The following is a 21,174-nucleotide window of genomic DNA, read 5'->3' on the forward strand; positions in this document are numbered from 1 at the left end:
TTCTATTGGATTTTATGTAAATGTGAAAGCGAACCCACAGCGCCGGTCACATCTTCCGGACTAGACCAAGACAAAGATCCTTTTGAAAGAGTTTCGTTAAAGGAGGCATCTGACATTTCACCAATGTTCTTGCCCTCCTGACAGAGTAAATAATCGAATGGGAGTGCTATCTTCAAGTTTTGTTTTTATAATGTACAAAATGTACAGATAGGTGGATGTTACTCATCTAGTCTCGCAGCACTGCTGCCACACCGCAGCAGCAGTGAGGTCTTTGTTATGCAGGGGGCATTTGTTAAGAACAAAGACAGCATTTAAATAACAAAAGCCCCACCTTTACCATCACAGCAGCACTGCAGCAGCAGCAGCAGCAGCAGCACTGCTAAACCAAATGAGCGACATCTGTAACTTTACTGATCCCTGTGGTGAGATTGATTATTCTTTTAAGAGTTTACGCACTCATGTTGAAGGAGTTAAGCAGAGTCAGGCATTGAGGGCAGTATACTACACTTGCACTAAACACTGTTACGACATACTTGGACCACTATAAGACATTGTAATTCAGATCTTTTTATTCTACTGAGCTACTAATAGTGACTAAAAACTGCGTTATTATCAATTTTATCTATCATCTTAACACATTCACTGCCAGCCGTTTTTTCAATACTGTAGGTAGGTTCTGCCAAGGTTTTTTTTTGAGGATTCTGGCTCATCTTTCAAGAGCCGAGGATTCTTTTCTGCTAAGATTTTGTGAACACAAATTATCTCAAAAGAATTAATAGAATGTGTGCTTTCTCTGTCTAAAAGAGTTAGTTTGTAGAGTTAGTAGTTATGTAGGCATTAGCAGTAGAATACAGCATGGTTTCAGCGTCTGAAAATTTATGCTGAGATAAATGGCTTTTTGTGAAATTCGATAGAACAGTCACTTTAACCATTTATTTTTGGCGTAAGACGTCAGACATCTAAACAATAGTTTTGAACAGTAATTTCCTCCATAGCAGCAGGAAACCCCTCTCTCCTTCAAACTCCTCCCTCCGTGTGTGTTCTCCTCTCTCCGTGGCTGCAGCGGTACAAGCGAGGCTCTGCCTGTCTGTGATGCCTGGCTGCTGGCGGCTGCTCTTTGGGCGAGTCTCCATGAGTCGTTTCGGTTGTGAGCTCAGCTGGAATGAAGCTGCGTGCGATTGTGGGCTTTCTGCCGGTGTTTCAAAGTGTGTTGCACGCATAATCTATTATGCAAATTTGCAATCCCCCACCGCCAGCTCCCAGCGCGATAATGCGCGAAAGCGTTTTCGCCAATCCATTTTACAGTATGAGAATGGTTTCCTCGCGCGTTCCCCTGCAGTTTTGGCTCGGCTTTTTCTAGTCTGGAGAGCACTGTCGCCACTTAGTGGGTCGGTGGAATGGGTTGTACACGTTTGGTGGCTCCCATATTTTTATAGGAGACGTGGGGGGCGTTGATCCACGTCCCACCGTCAAATTTTTTTTTTTTTTTTTTTGACGACTTGACTCGTCAATGGCAGTCAACCGTTGGATTTTTTTTGACAAGTCAACTCGCCAATGGCAGTGAACGTGTTAACGTTAGGAATGAGTCCAGATGAAATTCAACGCTATTCGGACTTTGAAGGAATTTTGACTTTGTTTTTATTGTGTATGTTCATAGACTTGGGATGTAAATAAAAAATATGATACTTGACACATACTGTATATTTGAATTACACACACTTGCCAATTAATACATTAATACAATATTGGACAGGAAAGTACTACCACAGTAGATTTTCTTTCCCACCCCTGGAAGCGCTGTCTTTGAAAGTTTGAAGGACTTCATTACCCAGAGCTCCTGTACAATGACGTCAGTGAACTTAATGTCGTCTTGTCAGTGTCTAGTTTAGAGGTGGTGATGCATGCTGCTCTCTGTCACAGCCCCACGTTGTTATTCATACTGACAACACTGGTGTATTTTTACATCAAAATTGTCCCTAGTGCAGCTGCTACATTTCATGGGAACCAAAATCAAACTTTTTACGTTGTGTAATACAGATGTTATGTATCTGTTTATTTTCTTTATTTATTTTATTTTATTTTATTTTATTTTATTTTATTGTATTTATATTTCTTTTGGAGGTGGGGGGGGGTTGGGGATGCCTAAGCTGGGAAACATTATTTCAAATGTGCTCGTTTATCACCATTACAGTCAGCCCTCACTCAGTGCTGTAGGTGTCCTGCAAAGGAGTGCAAGATCTGTAAATCCACATATGAGTCATTTCAAAAGCCTCCTCCTTCTTCCCCCCAGTGTCCTCCGGGGCTGAGCCCCATGAAGGACGGGACGGGCTGCTACGACCACCACATCGGCATCGACTGCTCCGACGGCTTCAACGGGGGCTGCGAGCAGCTGTGTCTCCAGCAGCTGGCCCCTCTGGAGGACGACCCCACGCTCTACAACATCCAGATGTTCTGCGGGTAAGGAGCGAGGTTCAGCGCCTTGTCTGCTTCTGAGCGCTGCTGTCATTATTAGCGTGAAGCTAACTGAGGAATGTGGAAACACGATGAAAATAAGATGATGGAGGAGGACACGGATTGCCATCCTGGACACAGTGCAGGAGAATAGCGAATGAATTATGGGGGTTCTGATATAACTCGACGCTGAAAATAACTACCTAACATTCATCAAGTCCCCTAATCCTTCACAACGCTTGAGCTGCAATTGCACTTAGGTTACCTTAATGACACTAACGGATGGGAATGTACTGCTTTGGAGTTGCCGTAATGATGGTGATGGCTGCAGATCTTTATTTTACTTTAGAATGATTGCTGGGCCTCCATGAATATTAGACTTTTGGTCTCACAGTGCTCTAATTTGGTTACAATACACTTGGCTGCACAATGCATTTAGAGACATTTTACATCATGTTTTAAAGAGAAGAAGAAGCCTGAGGTATAAGCATGGGGGGCTAATGTAACTTGCCTCTGTAGGCTCTTTCATACACAGATCGCGCAAAAGTTGCTGTTTAGGAGTCCCGTAAAGCCAGCCGCCTCGCCACAGAAATTGCTTTCACACGAGCCAAGCAGCACGGCCACATTACCGTGCTGCTCTGTACTTTCAGGTGAAATCCCCTGCTCCCGCATTGAAAGGCGAGCGGAGGGATTTCCTGCTCCTCCTAGCCCAAATTAATATTTTCATAGGTTAGTGTAGCCTAGGCTACTGTATGATGAATGAATTCATTCAACAACAAGACTTCCCTCCTTCTCCTATGTCCGCTGAGCAGGGAGGATAGGCGCACTCGCATGGTGGGCGGGCAGATCGATATGGTGTCCTACTAAAATTGGAACGATACACGACCGCCCGCATATCAAACCGCTGCAGTCTGCATAACGTTCATCGGGGGAATAGTATAGGCTATAAATGCACATGACTACTTAACGTTAACTAATGTCAACATCATTTGAGCATAAAGCCTAACCGCACGGAGCATTCCTCCTGGCGTCCCTGCAGTCATGATTGTATAGGCTACTTTTTTTACTTTCACTACTGCACTTTCTTGATCACATGAGGTGATTTCCCCTGTCATTTTTTTATGAATGAGCAGACTATTCGCACCTTTTCCGGCTCGCTGCGACGACCTTTCAAGTGGAGGCGGGTTGCCAGGTAACCCGGCGCTGTTACTACCTCCCGTCGCGGGACACAAGGCGTAAAACAATTGTCCACCAAAGCGCATTCACGACATTCACATCGGAGGCGCTAATCCTATTTTCCGTGCATTTTTCGGCTTTCAAGGCCGGTGTGAAAGAGCCTTGTGTTTCTTTTTTACACAAGCTTCAATGCAGTTTCAACAGACATGAGGGGTGGGGGGTGAGCAGTTCATGATTGAATTTCCATTTTGGGGTGAACTATCCCTTTACATGTCCTTTTCTAGACAGCCCTTAGAATACAACAGGTAATGACATCGCATGCAGACATCACATGCATCACAGCAGATGACCAGGTCAATATCCTACTTTTCAACATTAAGTGTCTGGCTTCACCACATATTTGGGTTTAGGGTTTAGTTCCTCTTAAAATGTAATGGTCAATGCCTCTTTGAATCATCAGATTCAGAGTCATTGATCTTGGTGACGTTGGTGGCGAGATATATCGACAGCAGTGACATAATTCCCTACAGTACAGGGACACACTTTGTACAGGGACAGCATGATGTCATAATTCCCCACAGTACAGGCACACACACTTTGTACAGGAACATGTCATATTCAGTGTAAGGAGATGGGATGTACAATCCACAGCACAATTCTACACAATTCTACAACCTACTGTAGCCATCCTCCACATACAGCAGACAGTCTAGTGGCAGCTGTTGGAAGTACGCTCTGAAGTTGTCATTAGGTAACCTGATGCTGCCGGATGGTTTGTTTTCACATAAGCATCTGGGAACGAGTTGCTCGGGAAACCGTTTCAAAGGGCGGGCACTTTGAAAAAAATACCTGGCAGGTGATTGGATGAACCATCTGTCTCATCACGTCTATCAAGAGTTGGCGTCGAATCTAAAGCCCCGCCCGTAGCTGCGTCACAGGACGCTGATTGGTGTGAACCACTGGTGGTTCAGATTCTAACCAATAGATTTGGAGCGTGGCAAGATGGATCTGTCATGTGATCATGATCTTGTGATCTCTGGAGCATTAGGGGGCATGATGGCTGTAATACTGCGGCTTCAGAGGTACAGTATCCACCTTATTTTTGAATGCCCCACTGTAAAACATAATTGTGGGTACAAGTTCCGGTTTAACGTGACTTATTGTTGCAGCTTGCAATTTCCTTTGTTATACTCGGCTGCATACCCAAATTATAAACAGGAAACTGGAGTACGTTGTAAAAGTTATAAATATAGTCACGTTATAAACAACTAACCAATAGGGGTGTCAAAAATAATCGATTATAAGATGCATCGCGATGCGGACCTGCACGATTCTGCATCGATTCACAAATGTCAAAAATCGATTATTATTATTTTTATTTTATTTTTTATTATTTTTTTTTTTTAATATAATAAAATAAAATATAATGGAAGTACATGCAGTTGTTTATTTTAATTATGGATCATAATACAATGCAATTCTAATTTCTAAATGCACTTTTATTTTAAAAGTAGCCACACAGTGAGAAAAAAGAAAGTGAGAAAAAAAATCATGTATTCGGAAAAAAAAGTGATGCATCGATTTAAGATGCATCGATAATCGTTATCGAATCGAATCGTAGCCCTCTGAATCGTAATCGAATCGAATCGTGAGGACAGTGAAGATTCACAGCCCTACTAACCAATGCTGGGGGCTGTATGGAAACAGTGTTACTCGAAATGGTTAAAAGTTAAATCGATTTGGTCATTCAGCGACACGGCTGTAGAGCAGAATGGCTCTGCTGTAAAATCCTCATAGACGTTTTTTTTTGTCAAGTTAAAACAGTGTAAAAATTACACCGGAAGCCGAGGAAGCACCCATCAGGCATCATGGCAGCTAGAAATAAGGTGGATAGTGCAGAAATGTATTATGAGTACAGTGGAAACCACTTAGTCATCATGTCTGTCAGGGTCAAATCCATCAGTAAGCTAATTATTTGAACAGAAAGTGTACAGTATAGGAATGATTCTAATCTGTACTACACTTTTTGATCCATATACTGTAAGTGGTTGATCACTGTAACCGTGATCACTACAAGCGGTTTCCACGGCACTGCCAAACTGTGCAAACAACACTGGGTGATAATAAGTAATGGTGGGCTAAACAGTAGCAGGATTGCAGCCAGATCCATAGAGAAGCTGAGGACGAATAATCCCCAGCTTGTGTGGGTGTCCTGGGTGTTGAGCTGGTTAAAGAAGCTGTTGTGGTGGCGGGTGTTTTAGAAGAGGCGGCTGCCATATGCAGGGTTCGTATCAGGCAGCTCCATTGTGGAAGGTGATGGACAGCCAGCCACCCACAACAAATTGGAACTTGCACTTAAAGTAGGAGGAGGTGCAGGAGAGCTGTTAGCATGCTTTCAGGTGTTGACTGTGAAAGAAGCTTCTCAGATGCCTTAAAGAGAACATCTGTTGTTGGCGCTAGTGGACTCGGGTTAGACCGGTTAGCTCATATATCAGACCCATTGGGTTTTTATTACATATCGGATATTGCCCTGTCAATGCCGTCCGCCTCCATTGTGATGGAAGGTTCCTTCCTGATCACAGAGAGAAGTCTGTGAAACCTTCACTGATATTTGACTGTCTACACACCAACCTCTCACTCTCGGGTTGATCTGCTGGTTGGTGTTCAGGACTTACTATAATTATGTGATCATATGAATGCTGGCATAGAATTAATGACTGAGGTGGAAGAGCATGACCTAAACTAACCCTCTGCATCATGTTCTGCTGATAGGGCTCACTCTATGTAAGGCTAAGGGGCTGCTGTTCACATATCATGTTTCCTGGATGGTGGAAAAGGCGTGTCCTGGAGTGCTTTTTGTGAGGAGAAACAAAAAAGCGGATCACCTGACATTAGCTTAGCAGCTGCTAGCTCGCTAACCAGCTGGTCAGCACCAGCCAATGTTGTGGAACACGCAAAGGCTCACCAGATATTTCCAATACATTTCCATTCTGCCTTCATGATCGCTGTTACAGTCATGGAAATTCACTTCATACAACGTCCTATTTGTCCACCGGCAGTTTCACTTTCTCCGTATTTGTTGTTGCTATGGTAAACGGCCAGCGTCTCTGTGATAGAGGTCTTCACGGGTCCAAAATGACCGACGCGGACCCTAATGGACCCGAGGAAATTTGTGCCCAGACCCGGATTGGACACGTCTATTATTAGAAAGCTGAGACCCAGACCCGGACAGAACAAATAAATGTCGGACCTGGACCCATATAGAACCGAGGATACCGGACCCGTACAGAACAGAGAAATACCGAAGCAGAGGCTTGAGCGGTGCTGACGTCAAAGTTGCTCCCTAATTGCTATTACAAGTTGTATAAATTAAAGTGTCTGCATCTTTCTTGCCTAACGTTAATGTAGCATTCTCCCCTGGTTGCTGCTGCCAATCAGTGCCTGACCATGACGTAATGCATAATCCTTGCCAAGAAAGTTTGTAATCAAAATAAATCCACGTTTTCTGTTCCCCTTCTTGCTGTTTGAAAAGCCATGGCTAACGCCAAAGGGATACATACGCCAACATTTTTGGAGATTCGCCTATTTGCATTATTCCCGATAGTATAACTACAGTATAATAGATGCCTTTATCTTCACTGTTGGAATGTGCGTTTCTCCCCTCACTGCTAGTTAGCTACAGTAGCACTACAACGCTGCCTCCCCCTGTTCAGTCACCCGAAAGACACATTCCAACAGCGGCAGAAACACTCGCATGTACATATTGTGCCTCGTGTACTCGCCACACGATGAAATGATCATCTAAAGTTACGGAAATGCTCATCTTCAAAGTAAATCCATAGCGAGAACTAGCAAAGACACGCTGTGTTTTCATGCGTTTCTCTCGTGATCAGCGCTGATCACGGGTCTTCTCTGATCCACTCGGGTATTACACATAATGATAAACAGACCCGGGGCCTGTGGTGATAGAATAGGACCCGACCCGGACCCAATTGACCATAATAAAATGTGGACCTGGCCCCCGTAGGGGTCTTGGGTCCTAGGGACCGAGTAGACCCGTGAAGACCTCTACTCGGTGATCATGATTGGTTGGCTGGGAAAAAGCTGTACACGGCAACCCGACGCTTTTCTGACAAATGGAACATTTCTCAACTTTTGAAAGCGCTTAGCTCTTAGCTCATCTAACCCAGCTCTAGACTGGACTCAGGCGGATAAGACGGACGGACAGACACTCGGCGTATGGAGGTAATGATCCGATGGAACGTCACATGTGTTATTGTTATTGTTGTGATTTGCGGGTTTTCATGTGCGCGTGCCAGCTGCTTTACAAAAAACAGTCTAGATGCAGCTACAGTATGTGTGGGGAAAAAAACAAAAGAGAATCCTAATTGCTACATAAAAGTCCCACATATTAATGCAAAGTGGTGTCTAACCTGCATCATGCTCTTTAACTCCATTTAGAGCACTAGAGCGTCTTGTGTGCTCACAAATGCCTTATATTAGCCCTTAACTCCTAACGGCCCCTCAGGGTCTCCTGCAAAGCATTAAGTAGATTCACCCTAACCCTAACCCAAAGCTTTAAGTAGAGTAGTCCTGGATCCATTTTTGGCATTTCGTCTCTGAGCGTCCCGTGTCTTTATTTCACATCTGTAGCTCGACTCTGCATCTCATGGGAAAACAGAGATGCGCTAATTATGGTCGCGTATGGCACACAAAGATCATATATACGGACGTTGAACACGCCAACTTACGTCCTTGACAGCTAGATCGTCATTTTTCTTCTGGCCAATTCTCAATGGCTTCCTTGTTTTGCTCGGAAGTAAAAAAAAAAAAAAAAAACGTTAATTGGCGATTTTTTACATTTGTTGTCTGCGCAGCCCCATCACACAACGGCTTTTAGCTATGTTTAATTCAAGGAAAATGACACAGAGTGAACGGAGAGCTTTCTCCCGTGATGGGCGTGGCCTATTTCATGCAGTGTCTCTATGCGGGATGCAAGTTGGACACAGCGTCACGGCTAAGAATCAAGTGTAATGGATCACGTGAAAGCAGACCGTGGCAGAGTCGATCTTTGGCCAGTCGTGCATTATTAATGGCGCGGTTAGGTTATGCAGTTTCATCTGGACTCAACGAAAAAGTAAAACTATCCTCCCACTATGTTGGCATTATATCTTCCATTGCAGAGCTCCTTTTCTAGATCACTTTACCAATATACACAGTTTAGACGGACAGTGAGAACATAATAGGGTGATCCTGTCATTTTGATGCATTGCTTGAAGTTTTCACTTACAGCTTACACCTGGCAATTGTACAGATAACATACTTGGGATTAAATAGATGCAAATTATACAGCACCGTATGAGCCAAATGTATGGATTTAAAATGTCAGCTATACTGTATATGAGTCGGTCACTTTAAGTCATGTTTTTCCAACGCATACCTTTTGCGTTGGAAAAGTTTTTTTCTTGCTGAATTAGGGAACATCATATTGACTTCAAGTGGCACGGTATTATGCGCAAACATATTCAACCACGAGGGTACACATTAAGAGCCTTCACATGGCTTCACTGTGAAAGCATTTACAGCAGCTTTCTAAGCCAATCTGACACGCTGTTGCTTTGTTCCGTGTCATCGTTACATGAAAGAAAAACGATGTGGCACGCGCGATCTATCATGTCAGATTTGCATAAACAGGTGATGCAAATTGCGGCGTCCTTCTTTTTTCTTCTTCTTTTTTTTTAACTTAGCGTTCATTTTGTTGTTGTCACTTTCCTCGGCACTCTGTTCCCACTGGAGACGAACATGTAGTAGAGAGTTTCTCTCACCATAACATCTCTGACAGATTAGGATTCTTCTTTAACTCCCCCCCCTACTCCCACTCCCCCATTTCTCTCTCATTTCACAGGGCATATTAGACCCTGAGATGTCAAAACACCATAAATATGAAAGCGTCGTGAGAGGACTCGTGCTGTTTGGAGTCTAACTCAGTCTTTGGATATCGCGGATTTTGTGCCAGTTAAGTCGAATGAATTGCTCATCCTCGCCCGTCGCGTTGTGCGCTCTGCATTATGCATCGCTTTGTGAAAAATTGTATTAAGAGGCCTTCGGGCAAACAGACCAGCGGGATCAGGAGGCCAAAAGCCCAAACAGATCTTGGTCGGCGACTTGGCGTCATATCGATCCTTCTATCTGCCGCACGAATCCTCCGTGATCATTTGAAACTGGCATAGAGAGATGAGCTCTCGGTCACATTTAAGTGATCGCTTAGCAATTTTAATTCGCAGTCTCCCCCGGGGCAACAGTCGTATGATGAGTGGAAACTTAACTGGCATCATCAGCAAGGCAAGTGAGAAGGAGGGAAAGAGATGCACAAAGAAGCAGGTAAACAAAGATAATGAAAAGAAGAATATGCAATAAAGTATTCCCATATCACCCTTCTCTCAATCCATATCTCCCACTATATTGTAGCTGTGTTGTTCTCGACAGTCATATTTCAGCTCTGTGACGGATTACACGATAAATCCAAATGGGCAGTTGTGCCATGCGCTGTCCAAGGCCTGGCATGTTTGAAAGAAGAGACAAAGAAATGAATGACTTTGGATTCTCTCTCCCTCCAGCTGTATCGAGGACTACAAGCGCGGGCCAGACGGGAGGTCGTGCCAGCCGCTGTCTGAAGCCTGCACCGAGGGGGTGGACTGCGCGGAAACGATCGACATCCCGGCCAACCAGACCGTGTTTGGAGACCTCTTCTACGGATACAACAACCACACCAAAGACAGCACCTCTGGACAGATCCTCAAGGCCACATTCAGGTATGGAAATATGATCTGAAGTGGAGGATGTGGGACATTGTCCTGGGAGGAACCAGCAACGCACTAACTGTAGCAGGGCTATGGGTTATTCTACTTTAAGCTTATCTGGATAAAGCAGTGTGCGTAATGGCACTTTCTTTAAAACCTCTTGCATGGCACCGTAACACGGGCGTTACGTTTCTGATTTTTTGCTGTTCATCTGTCATTAACGTGATGAATTAGGTGGTTAATTCTGAACAATGCTGTTCATGCTACATACCAAATTAATCTTGTGCATCGAACCATGTCTTCTTTTTTCGGATCAGATGAACACGGCGGAAGTTATAGCCGTCTTTGTACAAAGACAAAGACAACATTTCAGATTATTTGGCTTTTTCAAATGGCTTTTTGGAAATCCGCCTAGGTATCTCCCTACAAAAACCACTGCCAAATACTCATGTTTTGGTATTTTTTCATCTTCTTTGAGTTGGGATGTGGTAAGGCCTGTGGCTATGTCTCCATTGGGTTTCTAGCCATAAATACAACAACCACAGGTAACTGTTTACACTCTAAAAGTGTTTTTTATTCTAGGCGAGAATCAACCACTGTGTTTGAGCTGGTGTTACTCAGGGTCAGTAACACATAGTCATTCTGACACTTGGAACGGAAACTTCAAAGTCTTACCTTTCAGAAAAGGTCAGGCAGTTGTCTGTAACCCTAGCGGTTCAGCCACAGTAAGCATTTTAGTTTGGGTATGTCGTTTTCACCATTTTCTTCACAAATAGGTGGCTTTATGCATTTCTTACCGTCAACAAATCCTATGCCATTAACCCATTGATACCTGATGCAGCATTTGTGTGTATATCCCTCATTTGTGTGTGTATCCCTTTAAGACCGCGAACCGTTCGCGGTCTTAAAGGGATACACACACAAATGCTGCATCAGGTATCAATGGGTTAATCAAATCAACAATAGCCTAGCTACTTTAACGACTTCCCACGTTCCCTTTGTAGCCTTCAAACTGGAAGTCATTGGCTCCATTTGAAGCTAAACACTTTGAAATAAGGCCACAAAGACATAGTTTACATTTTAAAAAATCACCAACTGTTGCTATGAAAAGCCTGGCTATTGTAGTTATGACCAACTCAAATTCCAATGGGAAGAAATTGTTCATTAGGATGGAGACGACAGTGTTTCCACTGCTACAGAACAACTTTCCTGAGATAGAAAACATGTTTACTGCCGGCTTATGAAGTTGTTTGAGGAAACAGTCGTCTGAGGAAACAGTTGTCTGGCCCATGATGAAATATGCTGCCGAGAGCAACGGCATGGCTCTTTGATGAGTTTTTAATCTTCACACACACACATATATACCGGTATATATATATATATATAAATAAATAGGGTTAGTGTGTGTGTGTGTGTGTGTGTGTGTGTGTGTGTGTGTGTGTGTGTGTGTGTGTGTGTGTGTGTGTGTGTGTATACAGTAGTGTTCTACTGAGACATTGCTTTATTGCGCATCGGCTACATGGACAAGACTTGTTAACAAAACAAACTCTTTGCTGATTTTGTTTAGATTGTGACTATGATAGTCGCTAATACGGATGTTCATGAAAAGGTCTTATAAATGATCTGTTCTATTGGCCTGATTATTATTTTTTTTCTTCCTGGAAACCAGAAATAATTTTTTATTATTTAGCATTTTGAGTTCATCACATCACAGGAACCTATGTTAATAAGCCACCAGCCAAATTTGAACGATGATGAATGTCGCAAAGTATATAAATTTAGGTTTGACAGTCATGACAAAAGTCATGAGAATCAATTAGATTTTAGACTGTCTTTTCTCCCGCTGACTGTGTGGGCGTGTCCCCTGTGTGTGCGTGCAGCAAGGACTGCAGCTCCTCCGAGAGGGAGAGAGCGAGAGAGAGAGGGAGGGAAACGGAGAGAGAGAGAAGGAAAGAGAGATGGAGTGTGTGTGTGTGTGTGTGTGTGTGTGTGTGTGTGTTCGCTCGTTGCTTCGTGCATATTGACAGAGAGGAAGAGAGACTGCCCCGCTGCGATTGCACAGCGCTACTGTGTGTGTGTGTGTGTGTGTGTGTGTGTGTGTGTGTGTGTGTGTGTGTGTGTGTGTGCGTGCGTGCGTGCGTGCGTGTGACAGAGGGAGAGGGAGAGAGAGAGAGAGCAGGCAGCATACACAGACACAGACACACACACACACACACACACACACACACACAGAGGTACGGCTCTGGCGGGAGGGAGACAGACAGACCCTGAGCGAGCGCTGTGATTGGCCAAATCTTATGACGTGATAAGATCATTCAGTTTAGCACCTCGTGCACTGCTCTCTTCAATGAGGAAGTGGAAATCCAGACCTTGTAGAAAAGTGACGATTTTGGGGCTTTGGGTTGAAACTAATGTCTCCTAGTTTCTGAGGCACACAATTACTCACATAAGACCCTAAATTTAATAGTTAGAAGGTTTTTGTGGATTTTGGTTTCCAGGGACTTTAAGGCTTTTATTTGGAATGTTATACTTGAGTTGTTGTTGCTTTCCTGTGTCTGGTCCTTGGGGATTCAGGGGTTCAGGGCAGGCATACCCGAAGACCTCTAGGTTCAAGTGCTAATTTTTCTGATATCTTATCTGAGTTTTTATTTTTTTATGTTTTGGGGTTTTTACAATTGAAAATTGCAAAATAAAATATTGGGGAAAATATATATATATACAGTATATATATATATATATATATATATATACTGGGGGGAATAGCGTGATCCTCCCATGCGCGATGTCCTGTGGGTGAAACTCTGCTTATCAGGTGAAAAGAAGCGGCTGGCGACTGCAACATGTGTCAGAGGAAGCCTGTGCTAGTCTACGGCTCTCCCCAGATCAGCAGAGGGGGTGGAGCAACGACCGGGACAGCAATTGGCCAAGTACTATATTGGGGAGAAAACGGGAGAGAAACCCGAAAAAACTTGATTTAAAAAAAAATCTAAAAATGGATTTTGGTGTGGGGTGTAACTTTTGTCTTAGTTTCTTGGTGGAAAAAGCGTTTACATTGACCATGCACAACCGCATGAAAGTCTGCTGGCCTACGATGCAACACATTCTGGTGGATGTTATATCGGCTTCTGCCCAGCAAAGGGGACGATAGTGATGGCGACGCCCCCTGCTGTCCGGGAGTTTCCTCTATAAGAAACACCTTGTTCAAGACATCTGGATCCCCCAAGCTGCAGGCAAACACTCTGGGGAGCAAATACATGGATCCACTGCCTCTTTGGAGATGTTTATGGATATTAAGCCTCACAGATCTTTTATGTATGGCTTTTGGTGTGGCTGGTTAGAGTGCTCGGAAGGCCGTTAATTATCACCGTCCACTCGCTGCAATGATTTCCGCTGAACTCAGGAAGTCAGAAGGTCAGGAGAATCATCTGCAGCCCTTGAATTTAATTTGGGCCGTGCATGGATTCCGCAGCCCGGAGGCAACTCATCCACTTAGGGATACGTCACCCGGAGAGGCAGAGTGGAGCGGCCAAGCAGGGAAGTTAATATCACGGAGGAGCTCAATCTCAAATGCTCTGATCTCATTTTGAAAGCGTCTGTGAAAGGAGAGCGGGGGTTTGAGGCACACTTTGAAGAGCGACCAAATGGTTCTTGTGTGGACGAGGCGGTGGAGGGGAAAGGGAGGCTCTTTTGGGAGCCATGTGTTAATGCAAGGCCTAATTATATGAGATTAACAGTGACCAGGAGCCAGTGTGCTGAAATGTAAGCTAACTAAGCTAACTGTAAGCTAACTGTAAGCTAACTGCATGCGCCACATGAACGTTGACATGACAAGAGATACGAATTTCCAAGGTAATGGAATTATGTAGCAAATGTTAGGTAGTGGTACTGTAGGTACCGGTTAGGGCTGTTCGATTTTGCCTAAAACTAAAATTGACCATTTTTTCTCTCAAAACTCGATTTTCGATTTCGATTTCGATTTTTTTATGCTATTATACTTCTCTAAACATTTGTTGCCCTGCAGAGCTCTTTTTCCCCCTTTTTTTCCATAAGTGACAATTTACGCTTTTACTGAAGGCAGAACAACCCAACTTCCTGTTTTAGCTTGCCGCTTCTATGCCTAACTTCCTGGCTGTTGCTTGCTAACTTGACACTGGTGGATTTGCGTGTTCCTCCGTGACATAATTATATTAGCAGTGTCTAAGCGACCACCCGTGCTCGGAGTTATATCTGTACTAGAATAACACAAAGTCACAACAGGTATGCAGGGAACTGCGATAGCAGTTAGGGGGAAATTCAGACACACAGGGACAGGTGAGTCAGCTGAGGCTGCTAACTTCAGTATCAGTACTCTGTGGCCTCACGTGTTTTGTTATTGTGAACTGTAAAGGCAACGTTTCATCGTCCGGTGATAACGTCTGTGTTCGTGTGCACGCGTGAGTGTGTTGTGGCAATCGTTATCTTGTCGGCTACAGCCCGCAGTGCAACAAGCTGCGCTCAGTGCTCACTCTGTGCTTTTTGGTCGGAGGTGTTGAAATAAGTCCATTGCGCTGCTGTCTTTAGTAGCCAGTATCACAGCCTCTAGAGAGACTTTACAGCGGGGAGAATGGACAAGTAGCAGCATGTGTACATAACGTTTTTAACATCGTCCTAACTAATTAATTCGATTACGATTCAAAATCAATTTATTGTGCAGCCCTAGTACCGGTATGCAATTATACAATACAATACAATACATTATACAATAAAAATACAACAAAGTTAGAATACCTATGCATGAATATAACTGGAACAGTGTTATTGCCATTGTTGTCCAAGTTCACACTAGCTAGCTCAAAGTTCAGCTTACACAGATTAATATGAACTAGTTCACATTCATAGTTCACAATTTTGAATTTTGGCAAATTGGCAAAGTACAATTGGAGAGAAAATGGGGGGGGGGGGAGCACACTGGCCTTTTTAGATGTATCTGGCCTTGTGTGACACAAGCGAGGCACCGTCAGAAATCAAAGTGTCCTGTTAAAGGAGAGAGAGAGACAAAGAGAGAGAGAGAGAGAGAGAGAGAGAGAGAGAGAGAGAGAGAGACCACCTTGGGAGGTTGACTGGCACTTCTTCAAAAGCACCCCCACCCCACTGCTCTGGAGTGGCACAAAGCATCTGTCTCCATCTTTCACAGCCGTTGAAATGAAGAAGTCAAAATGTTGATATTGTTGAATCATCAGTGGAGGCTTTTTATTTCTTCATTTAAGAGAGAGGATCAAACAAAAGGAGGACATCAACCGTGACAGGAAGTTGAACATCTTTGCACCCTAAGGAATGTTGCTATTGTTTCCTCAAGCACCATTATCTATTACTCTCTCTCTCTCTCTCTCTCTCTCTCTCTCTCTCTCTCTCTCTGTCTGTCTCTCTCTCTCTCTCTCTCTCTCTCTCTCTTCTTCTCTCGTTCTCTCTGTCAGACACGCGTGCACCAAATGCACCAAAAATCAGATCTTGGTATTTTTTGGCTGAATGGTGTTAGTCATTGGGATATATAATGACTAAGGGGCCCTTTACACGAGGACGGTTTCCTATGGTGACGGGGAATTATTTTATCGTTAGTGCCTTCCTTTTAGACGGCGACGGCGAATTCGCGCTTAGGAAACGACACATTTTGAAACCACCCTCCAGAGTGAAATTCTTTGAGACGCCCCCCGCTGATCGTTCCATGTAATCGCTTTGAGACGACACATTTCAGAAACTCTGACGTGCCTGCACACGCGATTACGCCATAGCCGTGCGCGAGTTGGCAACCATTTTCAAAATAAAACGTCAGTATGAATGAAGTTTGGCAACATTCAGAATTAAGCTACACTGCCGCCAACTTCAGTTACATGTTCATAACGTTACTGCTGCGAGGAGCCGATGGCTGTACCCGGTCGGCATTTAACGTTAGTTACAAAAGCACGTCGACAGTGTTTTCTCACTGCCAGTAGCCTACAGTAGGGTTTGACAGATCACAGTCAGCGCTCCCGGTTTTCGCTGCTCGTTAAAGATTTCCAATAGGCGTTATTCTGATAAACTGGTCACATATATGTTACGTTCTCACCTGACAAATATTAAAACTTTAAAACAGTTTGGGGTTTATTTTAGCTTGAAAACAGCTTTTTGGCAAGTCTAAATGACTGCGGTAGGCATACTTCCGTGTTTAAAACCGGAAAGACGATTACGAAATGACGTCATGCAGAAGCGTCCTTGTATGGGCAAAGAATAAGGTGATCACACTGCCACCTAGCGACCTGGCATGTACATTACGACGTTTTAAAAATTCAACAGCGCTCATGTAAACAGGGAGAAGGTGTGAAGGAAAAGGTGTGAAGGAAACGCTATTGTGTCGTTTCTTCCAGAAACTGTCCTCGTGTAAAGGGCCCCTAAGTGGGCCATATGTGCTAAGTGTGCATATCCAAAATCTAAGATGATATTTAGTCTCATATCACGGTATTTATACCGAACATTGATATATTGCCCAGCCCGACCTGTGTCTGTGTGGAGAGAGAGAGAGAGAGAGAGAGAGAAGGTCTGTGTGGGGAGAGAGAGAGAAGGTATGTGTGGAGAGAGAGAGAGAGAAGGTCTGTGTGGGGAGAGAGAGAGAAGGTCTGTTTGGAGAGAGAGAGAGAGAAGGTCTGTGTGGGGAGAGAGAGAAGGTCTGTGTGGGGAGAGAGAGAGAAGGTCTGTGTGGGGAGAGAGAGAGAAGGTCTGTGTGGAGAGAGAGAGAGAGAGAGAAGGTCTGTGTGGGGAGAGAGAGAGAAGGTCTGTGTGGGGAGAGAGAGAGAAGGTCTGTGTGGAGAGAGAGAGAAGGTCTGTGTGGAGAGAGAGAGAGAAGGTCTGTGTGGGGAGAGAGAGAGAAGGTCTGTGTGGGGAGAGAGAGAAGGTCTGTGTGGAGAGAGAGAGAGAAGGTCTGTGTGGGGAGAGAGAGAGAAGGTCTGTGTGGAGAGAGAGAGAAGGTCTGTGTGGAGAGAGAGAGAGAAGGTCTGTGTGGGGAGAGAGAGAAGGTCTGTGTGGGGAGAGAGAGAGAAGGTCTGTGTGGAGAGAGAGAGAGAGAGAGAAGGTCTGTGTGGAGAGAGAGAGAGAAGGTCTGTGTGGAGAGAGAGAGAAGGTCTGTGTGGGGAGAGAGAGAGAAGGTCTGTGTGGAGAGAGAGAGAGAAGGTCTGTGTGGGGAGAGAGAGAAGGTCTGTGTGGAGAGAGAGAGAGAAGGTCTGTGTGGGGAGAGAGAGAAGGTCTGTGTGGGGAGAGAGAGAGAAGGTCTGTGTGGAGAGAGAGAGAGAGAGAGAAGGTCTGTGTGGAGAGAGAGAGAGAAGGTCTGTGTGGAGAGAGAGAGAAGGTCTGTGTGGGGAGAGAGAGAGAAGGTCTGTGTGGAGAGAGAGAAGGTCTGTGTGGAGAGAGAGAGAGAGAGAGAAGGTCTGTGTGGAGAGAGAGAGAGAAGGTCTGTGTGGGGAGAGAGAGAAGGTCTGTGTGGGGAGAGAGAGAGAAGGTCTGTGTGGAGAGAGAGAAGGTCTGTGTGGGGAGAGAGAGAAGGTCTGTGTGGAGAGAGAGAGAGAAGGTCTGTGTGGAGAGAGAGAAGGTCTGTGTGGAGAGAGAGAGAGAGAGAAGGTCTGTGTGGAGAGAGAGAGAGAAGGTCTGTGTGGGGAGAGAGAGAAGGTCTGTGTGGGGAGAGAGAGAGAAGGTCTGTGTGGAGAGAGAGAGAGAGAGAGAGAGAGAAGGTCTGTGTGGGGAGAGAGAGAGAAGGTCTGTGTGGGGGGAGAGAGAGAGAAGGTCTGTGTGGAGAGAGAGAGAGAAGGTCTGTGTGGAGATAGAGAGAGAGAAGGTCTGTGTGGAGAGAGAGAGAGAAGGTCTGTGTGGAGATAGAGAGAGAGAAGGTCTGTGTGGAGAGAGAGAGAGAAGGTCTGTGTGGAGAGAGAGAAGGTCTGTGTGGAGAGAGAGAGAAGGTCTGTGGGGAGAGAGAGAGAGAAGGTCTGTGTGGAGAGAGAGAGAGAGAAGGTCTGTGTGGAGAGAGAGAGAGAGAGAGAGAGAAGGTCTGTGTGGGGAGAGAGAGAAGGTCTGTGTGGGGAGAGAGAGAGGTCTGTGTGGAGAGAGAGAAAGGTCTGTGTGGAGAGAGAGAGAGAAGGTATGTGTGGAGAGAGAGAGAAGGTCTGTGTGGAGAGAGAGAAGGTCTGTGTGAGGAGAGAGAGAGAAGGTCTGTGTGGAGAGAGAGAGAGAGAGAAGGTCTGTGTGGAGAGAGAGAGAAGGTCTGTGTGAGGAGAGAGAGAGAAGGTCTGTGTGGGGAGAGAGAGAGAAGGTCTGTGTGGAGAGAGAGAGAGAGAAGGTCTGTGTGGAGAGAGAGAGAGAAGGTCTGTGTGGAGAGAGAGAGAAGGTCTGTGTGGAGAGAGAGAGAGAGAGAAGGTCTGTGTGGAGAGAGAGAGAAGGTCTGTGTGGAGAGAGAGAGAGAGAAGGTCTGTGTGGGGAGAGAGAGAGAGAAGGTCTGTGTGGGAGAGAGAGAGAGAAGGTCTGTGTGGGGAGAGAGAGAGAGAAGGTCTGTGTGGAGAGAGAGAGAGAGAAGGTCTGTGTGGAGAGAGAGAGAGAGAGAGAAGGTCTGTGTGGAGAGAGAGAGAAGGTCTGTGTGGGGAGAGAGAGAGAAGGTCTGTGTGGAGAGAGAGAGAGAGAAGGTCTGTGTGAAGAGAGAGAGAGAAGGTCTGTGTGGAGAGAGAGAAGGTCTGTGTGGAGAGAGAGAAGGTCTGTGTGTGGAGAGAGAGAGAGAAGGTCTGTGTGGAGAGAGAGAAGGTCTGTGTGGAGAGAGAGAGAAGGTCTGTGTGTGGAGAGAGAGAAGGTCTGTGTGGAGAGAGAGAGAAGGTCTGTGTGGAGAGAGAGAGAGAGAAGGTCTGTGTGGAGAGAGAGAAGGTCTGTGTGGAGAGAGAGAAGGTCTGTGTGGAGAGAGAGAGAGAAGGTCTGTGTGGAGAGAGAGAAGGTCTGTGTGGAGAGAGAGAAGGTCTGTGTGGAGAGAGAGAGAGAAGGTCTGTGTGGAGAGAGAGAGAAGGTCTGTGTGGAGAGAGAGAGAGAGAAGGTCTGTGTGGAGAGAGAGAGAAGGTCTGTGTGGAGAGAGAGAGAGAAGGTCTGTGTGGAGAGAGAGAGAGAAGGTCTGTGGAGAGAGAGAGAGAAGGTCTGTGTGGAGAGAGAGAGAGAAGGTCTGTGTGGGGAGAGAGAGAGAAGGTCTGTGTGGAGAGAGAGAGAGAAGGTCTGTGTGGAGAGAGAGAGAGAAGGTCTGTGTGGAGAGAGAGAGAGAAGGTCTGTGTGTGGAGAGAGAGAGAAGGTCTGTGTGGAGAGAGAGAGAGAGAAGGTCTGTGTGGGGAGAGAGAGAGAAGGTCTGTGTGGAGAGAGAGAGAAGGTCTGTGTGGAGAGAGAGAGAGAAGGTCTGTGTGGAGAGAGAGAGAGAAGGTCTGTGTGGAGAGAGAGAGAGAAGGTCTGTGTGGAGAGAGAGAGAAGGTCTGTGTGGAGAGAGAGAGAAGGTCTGTGTGGGGAGAGAGAGAGAAGGTCTGTGTGGAGAGAGAGAGAGAGAAGGTCTGTGTGGAGAGAGAGAGAGAGAGAGAAGGTCTGTGTGGAGAGAGAAAAGATCTGTGTGGAGAGAGAGAGAGAAGGTCTGTGTGGAGAGAGAGAGAGAAGGTCTGTGTGGAGAGAGAGAAGGTCTGTGTGGAGAGAGAGAGAGAGAGAGAGAGAGAGAGAGAGAGAAAACTGATCTGCTCTGTGGCTCCTGTGAGGTTTTTCTAGTTAGTCTGTCTGCAGCAACAACAGAAAGAGGGGAAGCAGCGAGTGGTGTGAGCAGGTGCCCACTAGCATAATACAACACACACACACACACACACACACACACACACACACACACACACACACACACACACACACACACACACACACACACACACACACACACACAAGCTCACAGTAGGTGTGCTGACTGTCTGTCTACAGGACAGCCAAGCCAAGCCCTTTCAGCTAAGTCTCCAGATGCCCTTTTGGACCGAGGCAGTGCCAGGACCGGTTTGGAGCCAGTTCCTCATCTCAAACCAGTTCTTTGAGTGTCGACGGCCAAACAAGCGGCTCTCGGCCAGTGAAACTGGTTCCAGAGCGAGACAAAGTCTCTGCTCGACTAGAAGAAAGAACCGCTTATGTCAGGAGGTACGTTTCCGCCCATGACCATTTGATTGTTAAATTCAGACACAATGGTGCTGTGAGGATGAAGTCGGCTCTGTCTGTGCTGTTAACTTACAGCGGTCCTCACTATTTCTTCCATGAGAGCCACACTGGCAGGACAACGTCACCAAACGCCATCCCAACCAAGCATATCTGCCTACTAATTTCATCCAGGGCCCTATAGGTTGAGGCGATGTCTCGTCATAGACGCTGGGTTAGCTGGCTCAGCCGGGCTGGGGGCGTGGTCTGGGTGGGGTAAACCCCCTGTTTTATCCATTCAGCAAAGTTAGAATTTAGCTGCTAGCCCAGCCCAGGCAGACACGATCAGGGATTCAACCACCGCAGTAAATACACATCTGCATAGACGTCTTGTGTTCTGCTCTAGAATCCCCAAACCTGTAGTGTAGAGCCGCAGAACCTTCCTTTGGTGAGTCAGCCTATTGAGATATATGGGCGGTTTTACCCCACTCGCGCGCCAGCCGTATAACATTTTGTGGGCGTTCCGACACATGCCGACTATGTAATCATTCTCCCCTCCAATTCCGCTTTTTTC

The 21,174-nt window shown here is 45.6% G+C and overlaps 1 protein-coding gene across 1 annotated transcript in view; it reads left to right on the plus strand.

Moving 5' to 3' along the window:
- The window catches only part of astn1 (astrotactin 1), a gene marked incomplete at both ends in the record, with an annotated part of 525,801 nt that overhangs the window by 232,485 nt on the left and 272,142 nt on the right, over window positions 1-21,174 (plus strand). Inside the window, 2 exons of the mRNA XM_083653323.1 lie at window positions 2,291-2,457; window positions 10,245-10,439. Coding sequence (XP_083509449.1) covers window positions 2,291-2,457; window positions 10,245-10,439 — 362 coding nt within the window. The remainder of the gene's footprint in view (window positions 1-2,290; window positions 2,458-10,244; window positions 10,440-21,174) is intronic.

This window comes from Poromitra crassiceps, assembly GCF_964638095.1.
Source record: "Poromitra crassiceps genome assembly, chromosome: 17".
Lineage (NCBI taxonomy): Eukaryota > Metazoa > Chordata > Actinopteri > Beryciformes > Melamphaidae > Poromitra > Poromitra crassiceps.